At 41.4% G+C, this 13,117-nt stretch overlaps 1 protein-coding gene across 2 annotated transcripts in view; it reads left to right on the forward strand.

The window, feature by feature from the left end:
• Positions 1 to 8,826, forward strand: part of Psme4 (proteasome activator subunit 4) — a 99,179-nt gene extending 90,353 nt beyond the window's left edge. For both annotated transcript variants that reach the window (XM_090336925.1, XM_090336926.1), the window contains 4 exons: positions 351 to 513; positions 4,571 to 4,704; positions 5,327 to 5,465; positions 7,318 to 8,826. In XM_090336925.1, coding sequence (XP_090193051.1) covers positions 351 to 513; positions 4,571 to 4,704; positions 5,327 to 5,461 — 432 coding nt within the window. In that variant the 3' untranslated portion in view covers positions 5,462 to 5,465; positions 7,318 to 8,826. The remainder of the gene's footprint in view (positions 1 to 350; positions 514 to 4,570; positions 4,705 to 5,326; positions 5,466 to 7,317) is intronic.
• The last annotated feature ends 4,291 nt before the right edge of the window (positions 8,827 to 13,117 follow it).

The raw sequence follows: 13,117 nt of genomic DNA on the forward strand, positions 1-13,117 counted from the left end.
TTTGTGCTATGATCCTTAGATCTCAGCCTCCTAATCAGCTAGGGTTACAGGCATAAGTCACCAGTGCCTGGCCTTACACTTAATTCTTAACTCCAGTGTAGTTGTTTTTTTTTTGGGGGGGGGGGCACAGCACCATTTCTGGCTTTTTTCCGTGTATGTGATTCTCTACCACTAGGCCAAACTCCCAGCCCTCCAGTGTAGATTTTATCCATTTTGAGGCCACAAACACTTGAAGACTGTGATTATGCCTGAATCAGGAAACACCCAAAGAGCATAAAAGTCACGTCAAGTTCCCACCCTTCTCCATCCATTTATTCCCTCACCTCTAATCAAAATCATTATCTCTACAGGTCCGTGAAATGGCTGCTACTACTTTAAGTGGTCTGTTGCAGTGTAACTTCCTTACCATGGACAGCCCTATGCAAGTTCATTTTGAGCAACTTTGCAAAACAAAACTACCTAAGAAAAGAAAGCGAGATCCTGGTTCAGTAGGAGATACCATTCCTTCTGCAGGTAATGTTGCTGAGCAAATTAATCAGGCTTACTTATATATCCAACTCTTTGCAAGGTACTAGGAATAGTTGTCTCTATTTTTGAGAAGGTGTGCATATGAAAGGCAGGATCTGGGATGTAAAATCTGAAAAATGAGATAGCCAAATGCTACTGGCTTGCACTTAGAATCCTAGCTACTCAGGAAGCTGAATTCTGAGGATAATAGTTGGAAACCAGCCTAAGAAGACAAAACCTCAAGAGTAGCTTTCAGTGTAATCAGCACCCAGAAGCCAGAGCAAAATAAGACTCATTGAATCATGTGTACCAAAATTGAAATGTGTCCACCAAAAAGCAACTGAACTTGCTCCTACTGATGACGACCACAGAAAATACAGAATGTCAGAAGTGTAGTAAATAGGGAATTTATTGAATTTATGAGGAGTATGACACTCTTGTGTGTGCCTCATGTGCATGTATGCACTACTCCAGGGGCTTGAACTTGGGGCCTGGATGCTGTCTCTGACTGTTTTTTGTTTTTTTTTTTTCCTCAAAGCTAGTGCCATACTTTCAGCTCCACTTCAGACATTTTGGGGGTTAGACACAAGCTCCACTTCAGACATTTTGGGGGTTAGACACTTTCCTGGGCTGACTTTGAACTTCAGTTATCAGATCTTAGCCTCCTAAGTACCTAGGATTACAGATGTGAGCCATTAGTGCCCAGCCAAGTATGATTATTTTAAATATTTATGAGAGCCTTCGTTGTGCAGTAAAATACCAGCAGTTCAGTGCTTGAAAACGGTACTTTTCATAATTACATACCTAAGTATTTTTAGGTTTTTGTTTCACCAAATGGCACTGTTTACAATTCTAAATCAGCCAGGCATAGTGGCTCTGTGGCTCTAGGGGTGGGTGGTAGCCTTGAGCTGAAGAGCTCAGGGGCAGCACCCAGGCCCAGAATTTAAGCCCCACAACTCACCCCCCCCAAAAAAAAAAATTTCTAAATTAGTCCAAAGTCTTTGTCTTATCTTCAACTTCCTATCTTCCATGTTGCATTAATATACTTGCAAAACATTTACATATACAGATTTATTAAGAAACTAGGAGGAGCTGGCTCATGCCTATAATCCTAGCTCCTTGGCAGGCTATGATTATAATGACCCCAGTTCCAAGCTAGTCTAAACAGAAAAAATATGCAAGACCCTATCTCAGTCAAGATAGGATATATGTTATTTTTGAAAGCCCAAAAACATGGATTGTGCCCAGGTGCATGCCTGAAGACAATAAGCAAGATGGTGGCTCTTGCCTGTAATCCTAGCTACTCTGTAGCCTGAGATCTGAGGATTAGGATTCAAAGCCAGCTCCTCACAAAAGACCCTGAGACTTACCTCCAATTAACCACTAGAAAATGGGAAGTGGGGCTTGGCTCAAGGGTAGGGTGGTAGCCTTGAGCTGAAGAGCTCAGGGACAGCACCCAAGTTGACTTCAAGCCCCAGGACCCACAAAAATAATAATAATAACCAAAAAATTGGACTAGAGGCATAGCAATAAGAACATCTCTACAAGCAGTCCTGAATACAGACTCTTCCCCTCCCCCCCAAAAAAAAGGGAAAGGAAACTGAGTGGAGAGAGCCTACAGATAGGACTTACATGATAGAGCAATTGACTAGTGTGTGTTAGGCCCTGGGTTAAAATCCCAAGCACTGCCAAAAGGAAAAGAAAACCAATGAGGATTTGAAAGCACTTTTAACCACTAAGGAGAAACCCCTCAAAATTTAGATGTGTCAATTCTCTGTTTAGGGAAAAGCAGACATTCTTCATACATGAGTTTGTTTGTTTGTTCGTCATGAATTGTTATCTTCTTTACACGGATACTTAATATCCAGAGAAACACTGTCTGATTTTGGATATTTGTTTAGTATCTACAGGTCATACTTTGGAATTTAGAAGAAATAGTGGGTTTGTTTTGTCTCCTTTTGTTTGGCAGTACTTCAGACTAATTTGTTTGCAAAGTAGGCAGGCACTCTACCACCTGAGCCACACTCTACCACCCTTAGACTTTCTTTGGTTAATTTGACTTTTTTTTTTTTTTGCCAATCCTGGGCTTGAGCTCAGGACCTGCGCAGTGTCCTTGGATTTCTCAAGGCTAGAGCTCTACCACTTGAGCCTCAGCACCACTTCCGGCTTTTTTTCTATGTATGTGGTACCAAGGAATTGAACCCGGGTCTTAGGGCATGCTAGGCAAGCACTCTACCACTAGGCTAAACTCCCAGCCCTGATTTGACTTTTTTAGTTGGTTGTTTTTCATGGTATTGGGTTCAGAGTCAAAGTACTTGCTAGGCAGGTGCTCAACTACTCGAGCTACATATTTTTTTTTTGGAATCATTGTTATTTGTTTGTTTTTCACTTTTAGTTTTGTTTTGTTGCCAGTCATGGGGCTTGAACTCAGGACCTGGAAACTGTCCCTGAGCTTTTCTACTCAAGGCTAGCACTCTAACACTTGACCCACAGTTTTGTATCTGACTTTTTGTGATTAATTGCAGATAAAAGTGCCATACGCGGTGACTCACACCTATAATCCTAGCTACTCTTGAGGCTGAGGTCTTAGGATCAGGGTTCAAAGCTAGTCCAAAGTACTAAAATCCATGAGACTCTTATCTCCAAATAACCACCAGAAAACAGGATGTTGTGGCTCAAGGGTAGGGCAGTAGCCTTGAGCTGAAGAACTCAGGGACAATGCCCAGCCCCAGACTTCAAGTCCCACAACATACATACATACATACATACATACATACATACATACATACATACATACATACATACGTAAATAGTCCCATAGACTCTCCTATCACAGTGTCTTTGAACTTTCACCCTCAGATTAGCTCCAAAGTACTGCAGCTATTACAGGCTTGAGCCACTGATATCTGGCCCACTGTGTTAATCTTTTTTTTTTAAATCATATTTTATTGTTGGGGTAATGTATAGAGGGGTTATAGTAGTCAGGTGGTAAGTACATTACTTCTTGAACATTAATACCCCTTCTTACGTTTTTGTTCCACTTCCCTCCCTCACCCCCTCCCAATCATCTTGTTTTTCTCCTTCCCTTCCCTATTTTAAATAAATAAGCATATATACAATATACCAGGTAACAAAGTCGAGAGTGGAGAGGGGAAGAGAAGAAATTACTTCGCATAGTACATTAAGAACAATAGTCACAAAGCTAAGCCTCTTGTTTCCATATCTTAGAGATCATTTTGTTTAGTCTTATCCTATATGACCATATAAAAATACATAGCTTTTGAGCTATTGTGATCCTCTGCTAGGAGAGTCCTAGATGTATACTAATTATTACAAATGAGGGAAGCCATTGAGCCTATGTTCCTTTAGGGCTGTTTAACTTCACTTAATATGTTTTTTCCACTGTGTTAATCTTTTTTTTCATATATTTTTTATTGTAATTAATAGAAGGGTTACATTATATTCACCAGATAGAAGATGCATTACTTCACATACATTAATACCCTTTCTCATGTCTTGGTCCCCATTTCCCTCCCCCTATCCCCACCCTTCATTAACATAGTACATTAAGGACAACAGTGCCACTGTGTTAATCTTAACAAATAATATGAACCATTCCTTGGCCTAGAGGCAATTGTGCTATGATTGGGAAACCTCTATAGAGAAGCTTAAAATTTTTGAAATACAGGGGTTTTTAAGTTCGGCTTAAAATCCTGTTTATAAGGTATGTATTTGTAGACTTGTTTTTTGTTTTTTTTGCCAGTCCTGGGCTTGAGCTCAGGGCCTGAGCACTGTCCTTGGACTTTCTCAAGGCTAGAGCTCTACCACTTGAGCCTCAGCACCACTTCCGGCTTTTTTCTATGTATGTGGTACCGAGGAATCGAACCCGGGTCTTCATGCATGCAAGGCAAGCACTTTAACCACTAGGCCAAACTCCCGGCCCCTGTAGATTTGTTTTAAATGCAGAAAATTGCATGCTGATAATCTTTTCTAATTGAAGCCACTTGTCTGCAACAAGTGCATGAGAGGCATAAATATATATGTGATTTTGCTTTTCTTGCAGAGTTGGTGAAACGCCATGCTGGGGTGCTAGGACTTGGTGCGTGTGTTCTTTCTAGCCCTTATGATGTCCCCACCTGGATGCCCCAGCTCCTTATGAATCTTAGTGCACATTTGAATGATCCGCAGCCTATTGAGGTAGACTTCTTGTTCATTTATCCACATACGGTATCTCTAAAAAGCCCTTTGTATAATAATAATTCTTACGTCTTTGAATTTGCTGCTCTCCACTATTACTGAAACCTTGCAGATACATTGGTTCTATGTATATTTGAAATCTTTTGGTAACAAAAACTACTGTAGCTTTTGTTCTTCACAACCCAATGGATATAGCGTGTTGCCAATATTATTTGTAAAGTCTGTTTCTTTCTTCCCTTTTGTATCTGTAATGTGTCTCAGTAGAAGAAAACTATTACTAAATGGGAAATAATAGTTGTATTATTTAGTAACAGTCATCTCTATTCTCTGTTCCCAAGTTAAGCAATTGAAAGACTAAGGTCTTTTTCCTTATCACCATTGTAAATAAATATCTGTGTGTGTTGAAACTGGTCTAATAATGTCTATGTAGAAACCAATTGTTGTCAAGTGGAGCTATTGTTTTCACAGAAGCTTGGTTGACTTACTGGGATTATAGCATGTTAGCACTTTATTGTGTGAGATCTGAAGTCTATTTGAATTATTTTGTAGCTAGGGGTATCGTCTATATAACCCTGGCTGTTCAGAGTGTTTAAAATGTATATATGTGTTACCTGTTCCACAGATGACTGTAAAAAAGACCTTATCCAATTTCCGAAGGACACACCATGACAACTGGCAGGAACATAAGCAGCAGTTCACTGATGACCAGCTTCTTGTCCTCACTGATCTCCTTGTGTCTCCGTGCTATTATGCATAGAAAGGTAACACAGCAGAGTTCTGGATTTAAACCTATGGCATCTCATGCAAATGTCATTCATTAAGTGACAAAAATGGGTATTTATAAGTCCTTAATTTGAGGGCAGAGCAGTAGTACTGGGATTTGAATTCAGTTCCTTGCATTTGGTTGGGTACTTTCCTACTTGAACCATGTCTCCAGGGTCTTAATTGCTGTAGTTACTTTCTGGATTTCAGGGGTTTGCCAGTGTGTAGCTATAGATCTCAGTCCTGCCTATGTTCTCATGTAACTGGGACACATGCACAACCATGCACTCCATATTAAGATGGAGTCTCAATAACTTTATGTAGACTGGTCTTCAACTCCAACCTTCTAAATCTCCATCCCCTGTGTAGCTGGGATTACAGGTGTGAACCACCATTTCTGATCCTGGCTTTTAAATTTTTAGTGACATTTTTAGTTAGAAATAATATTTTTAAAGATGGCGTTGGGGATTGGAATTCTCTTTTAACAGTAGAGTCCATGCTTAACATATATAAGGCCCTGGGTTTAATTTTTACCACCCGAATCAGTCAGTGGACAAATATGTATATATGAAGGCCAACTATATAGGAGAATCCTATAATCCTAGAGGCTGAGGTGTATGATCATGGGTTTGAGGCAAGTCTGGATTACATAGCAAGATTGTTTCAGTTATCACAGCCTTTACTGTGGACAAGAGAAATAAGCTGTCATGGGCCAGGAGTTTGGCCTAGTGGTAGAGTGCTTATCTAGAATGCTCAAAGACCCGGATTCGATTCTGTTAAGCAGAGAATTGATCTGACTGTGTTTACTTTTATCAGTGAGGACATTCTGGTGGTATGGCTGAAGGCGGAATGAGTAGCCTTAGTAAACTGGGAACAGTTCAGTGTTCTACATAGTTACAAAAAAATTTCATCTGGATTCTTACATACATACCTGTTCTTAAAAAAAAAAAAAAAGCGGGACCTAGTAATAGAGTGCTTGTGTGCTTGTCCAGCATGCATGAAACCCTGGGTTTGATTCCTCAGTGCCATATACTCGTAAAGAGCCAGAAGTGGTGCTGTGGCTCAAGTGATAGAGCTCTAACCTTGAGAAAGGCCAAGGACAGTGCCCAGGTCCCTGAGTTCAAGCCCTGGGAATGGCCAAAAAATAAAAGAGGGGCTAGGAACCTAGAGAGTGCTTGCCTAGCATGCATGAAGCCCTGGGTTTGATTCCTCAGTACCACATAAACAGAAAAAAGTCAAAAGTGGCACTGTGGCTCAAGTGGTAGAGTACTATCCTTGAGCATAGAGAAGCTCAGGGACAGAGCCCAGGCCCAAGTTCAAGCTCCAGGACTGGCAAAGAAGGAAGAAAAGCTAGGTGCCAAGTGGCCCACACCTGTAATCTTAGGAAGCTGAGATCTGAGGATCACAGTTCAAAGCCAGCCTGTGTAGGAAAGTACATGGGCACTGTCCCTGAGCTCTTCAGTTCAAGGATACCTCCCTACCCCTTGAACCACAGCCCCACTTCCCATTTTCTAGTGATGAATTGGAGATAGTAGTCTCACATTCTTTAGTGCCTAGGCTGGCTTTGAACCTTGACCCTCAGATCTTCACCTCCTGGATAGCTAGGATTACTGGCGTGAGCCACAGCCCCCTGCTGCCATGAGATTCTTAACAAGAAGCTGGAACTGAAGGCCTGCTTCATGTGAACCAGCCATGAAAGGAAAAGCCAAGCAGAGAATGAGGCACTGAGTTCAAGCCCAAGCACCAGTACAGAAAACAAAAGAACCAGTAAAAGAAAGAAAATCTTATTATTGGGTTTTTTAGAGTCAAGTATCTTGTTGGCTAATTCGAATTTTTTCTTCCTTGATACAGATGACTAGTCTTCGCTTGGGCTCGTTTCATCAAAAATTCCAAATCCTCAGGTACCATCTGTGGTGGCTCTGCAGGCTTCCAAACTCTGCCTCTGTTTGAGCACTCATCACTTTGGTGATTTTGTATATTGTTTCATTAGTCTGTGTTCCACAGGTTCTCAGCTGCCATTTGATTTCTTAACTTGTCTGTAATGTTTCCAGAGTTTTGATCACTTTTTCTTTGAGGCATCTGACAAAGTCTCATAGTAGAAATAATTATCCAGTATGATCATGTCATCCAAGACCAAGCAAAGTCTAGGAACTCATTAAGAAATAATTTACTTGGAATGGAGACTACCCATAAGTAATACAGGTCTTATCATTTCATTCATCTCAAATTATTTGGATTCTTCCCAAATGGCTGTTGGGTTTAGGTGGTAGTAGGGTAGTGGGATAAATCTGAAGCCTCAAGAGCCTTGGGTATGAAGAGCCATGAAGAAAGAAAGAGAAGAAAAGTGGAGGGCAAGCCTTGAAACTAAGCGATGGCCTGATGGATTAGATTACTCAGTCAGCCACAATAGTCTTGTGTGCCTGTCACAGACTGGAGTTTTTGGTGCCGAATAGAGCCAGTTATTGAAAAAACAGGGGTTTGGTGAATAAGATTTTTGATTGATTGTTATGTGTGTATACAACATGTGATTTTAAAAATAAACAACAACAACAACAAGAAACACCCTGACTGGTTGGTTTTTACCTATTTTCTTTACAAGCATTGTTTGACCCCATTTGAAAGCTGTTATACTTCACCTAAATGGAAGATTGCTGTATTTGTGGTTATTCTGTGATTTTCCCCTTTCTTTCTCTTGTGTTCTCTCTTCCCCCTCCTTTTTCTCTCTATCTTTATCTCTGCCTGCAGAACCATTGAGAGACTAATAAGGTTTGGTATTTAATTGACTTGTTTAATATATGTTACATAGCTGTAAAAGATTGTACAAATGTAGAGCTAGCATTGCCAGACTTTGTACAGATGCAGCCTTTACACACACCATTGTACAATTAATTTGTAAAGATTCACATGTAGCTCTTTATTATAGTGATGTGGGATTTTCACACCCACTAAATGCCATTTTTTTGTGTTTTTAAGTTATTTCCATGTTATAGAAGCTGACTTGTGGCTTTTGAGTTCATTTACCATTAGAATGTCTGAATTTTTATGTAACTTTTGTGTGTGCATCTCTAAATGCTAACACGTTTGCCTCCGACAAGTTTATAGAGTGCAAGGTATCTTCTAGGTTGAAATAATTCACAAATTGGTGAATGTCATCTTCCCTGTACAGTCTTCCTTAGAGGAATACTACAGTATATTTTTAGTATCTACCTGCTGAGCAGCCCAGCATAATAAGCACAGCAGGATTCTGGTACAGTATTGGCGTGACAGCAGACACAGGCATAATCCCTGTATAGAGTAGTGCCAAACTGATTATTTCAATTGTGTAATTAGTTTAAGACCCAATAAACTGATTGTTTTTAACCCTTGGCTTTTGTCTTCATTAAGAGGAGAAGACAGTTCTGTGGCTGGGACTCTGGGGATTCTTCTTACAGTCCTAGATTGGGATCTGTACATTCTTTTGACTAAAGTAAATTACCTAGATCAGCTAGCTCTGCCTGGCTACTTGGAGGAGGAGCTACTAGCCTCATGGGACAATTTATTTTTAATTCAATAAGAATTTTGGTTCTTAGCTGGAAGTGTTGCTGTGGCTCAAGTGTAGAGCTCTAGCCTTGAGAAAAATCCAAGGACAGTGCTCAGACCCTGAATTCAAACCCCACAACTAGCAAAAAAAAAAAAAAAGAATTTTGGTTCTTGTCTACCTAGGCGTGTTTCAAGTTCTCATTGGCCACAGTGCATAGCACAAACGAATTTTTCTACCATCACAGGAATTCCTATTGAGTAGGATTTGACCTACGAATTAGGAAGGGATTGTGTTAAAATGTAAATTCTTACTCATCCCTACTCATAGTGTCAATGCCTGCTTCTAGGGAGCCACTGAGTAGTAAGACCTTGTCTTATACACTATTTCAGCTTTTTCTAAAAGCTTATTGAAACTCTACCTTAGTAGTCACTCCCTACATGGGAACTTTTAACAGCCCCAGTGAGAGTTCACACTTGTAACTCTAGCTGCTCAGGAGGCTAAGACCTGCAGGATCACAGTTTGATGCCTGCTCAGTTGGAAACGTCAGATACTTTATCTTCAATTACCTAGCAAAATGTCAGTGTAGGGATGTGGTACAAGTAGTTAAGTGATAATCATAGTGAGTATAAAAAGTGAGCACAAAAGCTAAGTGAGAGAATGAAGCCCCTCGTACTGGCACGCTCACACACACAAGCAATACAGTAGATGTGCCTCTGTTATAATGTCTCAGTGGACTCGGCATAATCTTTTTAAAGCTCCATGATGAACCCTGCTTTGTGCCTAGAGGTTGATTCTTTAATCCTAGTGCCTCACACATCCCAACAAACTTTGATGCCAGCTACAGGTGTTAACTTACTGCTTGATATTTGTCAGAATTGTGCTATGCAAAATATTTATCAAATTTCTATTTGATATTTCTATATCAAATTTTCTGTAGCTGGCCTTAGGAATGACTGTAGAAAATAATTGAATGGCAAATAATGCCTAAAGCAGTTCTTAAAAATCTGATATATTAGAAAGGATGAAGATGGTCAGAAAAGAACTATGTTATGATCTGTTCTTTAGGTTCTAGATGGATCCATTGAGAAGATGGGGAGATAGTGTTTCAGTTTCAGAGGCAGATTCATCCACCTGTTGATACAAATATATGCTGCATATAGGCCTAAGAAAGTTGCTTGGCACTGCCAGCCTTGACACGTTAAGAGCCAATTTTGGGTGATTTGTGTGATCAGAAAAGACAAGTGAGGGGCCAGGAGTTTGGCCTAGTGGTAGAGTGCTTGCCTAGCATGCACGAAGACCCAGGTTCAATTTCTTGGTACCACATGCATAGAAGAAAGCTGGAAGTGGTGCTGAGGCTCAAGTGGTAGAGCTCTAGCCTTGAGAAAGTCCAAGGATAGGGCTCAGGCCCTGAGTTCAAGCCCAGGACTGGCAAAAAAAAAAAAAAAAAAAAAGAAGAAAAGACAAGTGAGAACTGTGTTTCATTGCAGGGGAAAGAATTACATTTTTTTGAGGGGGAGGCAGGGGGCTGGAACTCAGCCTGGGCGCTGTCCCAACTCAAGGCTACTGCCCTACCCTGAGCCAAGCCCCACTTCCTGTTTTCTAGAGGTTAACTGGAGGTAAGAGTCTCAGGTCCTTTTGTGTCTGAGCTGGCTTTGAACTTGATCCTCAGATCTCAGCCTCCTGAGTGGCTAGGATTACAGGCATGAGCCACCACACCTGGCTAGAAGTCTACATTTTTTTTATTTTATTTTATTTTATTTTATTTTTTTGCCAGTCCCTAGGCTTGAGCTCAGGGCCTGAGCACTGACCTTGGACTTTCTCAAGGCTAGAACTCTACCACTTGATCCTCAGCATCACTTCTGGCTTTTTTCTATGTATGTGGTACCAAGGAATTGAACCTGGATCTTCGTGCATGGTAGGCAAGCATTCAACCACTGGGCCAAACTCCCGGCCCAAGTCTACGTTTTTTAAAAATGTAGTTGTTGGGTACTTTCCCATTATGGAACATTGAAGTTGTTTTCCGTTTCACTACAAATTACATTGCAGTCACCTTTTTTTTTGGGGGGGGGGTCATGGGACTTGAATTTGGCCTAGGCGCTGTCCCTGAGCTCTTTGGCTCAAGGGTAGGGTGATAGCCACCCCACCCGGCTGCAGTCACATCTTGTACCATCACATTTGAAAACTTTTCGGGGGACAGTATCAAGGAATAAGTGAAACTTTGAGGTAAAAAAAAAATCTAAGCATTTTAATGGCTTTGATGTGTATTTTCCTCAAAATGGACATGTCTCTCAACTTGTATCGGAACTGTTGTTTATATTGGAATGTTGGTTTCACTGCAGATTCACACGTTTAGTGTATTGTCACACCTACTACTAAGCCAGTGTTCTTTCCAGTTTACCACTTTTCATTTTGTACCCATTATGATAAACTCTTGCTAAATGTAGTTTTGGAACTTTGCTGAGTCCTAATGTCCTCCTGTATGTCTCTATGCAACATGATTCCTTCCGCTCATGTGGCTACTTCTCCCACAGGTAGAAATGCATTGCCGGCTCTAATCTCTTTGTTGTAATCTCTGGCAAAGGGCTGATGCTTGGAAGTGAGCTGGTAACTATTTAGCAGGAGATGATAAGCAGAATTTCCATCTGCTATCTCCAGGTAATGCTACTGGGCCTTTTTTTTTTTCCTGCTGATTATTTTTCAGCCTCCTAGGAATTGACAATATAGTTACAACTGCTATATTTCAAGTGTTTGGAGGAATAGCATGATAAACCTTGAAGTTTGTTTTTTGTCTTTTGCCAGTCCTGGGGCTTGCTGGGTCTGGGTGCTGTCCCTGGGCTTCTTTGTTCTTAAGACTAGCTCTCTACCACTTGAGCCACACCATCACTTCCAGCTTTTTCTGTATATGTGGTACCAAGAAATTGAGCCCAGGGATCCGTGTATGCTAATCCAGCACTCCATTTTTGTTTTTGTATTTCTGGTTGTGGGGCTTGAACTCTGTGCCTGGGCGCTGTCCTTGAGCTCTTCAGCTCAAGGCTAGCACTTTGAGCCACAGAACCAATTCTGGTTTTCTGGTGATTAATTGAAATAAGAGGCTCACAGACTTTTGTGCCCAGACTAGTTTTGATCTGCAATCCTCAGATATCAGCCTCCTGAGTAGGATTACAGGCATGAGCCACTGGTGCTTGGCTTGTTTTTATATTGGTTTGTTTTGTTTTTTTTTTAAATAGAGTTCTGATAACATAATTTGATGAGGTATCTACTGTAAAATTAGAAAAGAAAATAGGCTGGTCGCTGGTGACGCACACCTGTAGCCCTAACTACTCAGGAGGCTAAGATCTGAGGATCAGGATTTGAAGCCAGCCCATGCAGCAAAGTTTGTGAGATACTTATCCCCAATTAACTACCCTCAAAAGGCTTGGAGTGGAGTGAGGTTCAAGGGGTTGGAGCAGTAGCCCTGATCCCCACTAAGCATCTCACAGGAATAGAATCCACTGTCTTCCCTGTACTTCTTGTAATCTCTCTCTCTCTCTTTCTCTCTCTCTCTCTCTCTCTCTCTCTCTCTCTCTCTCTCTCTCTCTCTCTCTCTCTCTCTCTCTCTCTCCTCCCTCCCTCCCTCCCTCCCTCCCTCTCTCTCTCTCTCTCTCTCTCTCTCTCTCTCTCTCTCTCTCTCTCTCTCTCTCTCTCTCTCTCTCTCTCTGTCTCTCTCTCTCTTCTCCCTCTCTCTCTCTCTCCTCCCTCTCTCTTCTCCCTCCCTCCCTCCTCCCTCTTTCCCTCTCCCTCTCCCTTTTTTTTCTTTCTAGTCAGTCATGGGGCTTGAACTCAGAGCCTGAGTGCTGTCCCTGAGCTCTTCTCATCACAGCCACTACTCTACCATTTTGAGCCACAGTGCTGCTTCTGTTTTTAACAGAGGAAAATTGAAGATAAGAGTCTCAACAGGGACTTTTCTGCCCAGGCTGGCTTTGAACTGTGACCCTCAGATCTCAGCCTCCTGAGTAGCTAGAATTATAGGCGTAGACACACCCACCCACCCGTCTGCCCTGCTTTACCTAACGTTTTAGATGTAACCAAGAGAAGCCTCTAGGAAATAAAGTCCCAGTTAGCCAGGTTGGGGCACACAGGGTTAACAGTTGT

This window comes from Megascapheus bottae, chromosome 7, assembly GCF_031878675.1.
Source record: "Megascapheus bottae isolate mThoBot1 chromosome 7, mThoBot2.hap1, whole genome shotgun sequence".
Taxonomy (NCBI): domain Eukaryota; kingdom Metazoa; phylum Chordata; class Mammalia; order Rodentia; family Geomyidae; genus Megascapheus; species Megascapheus bottae.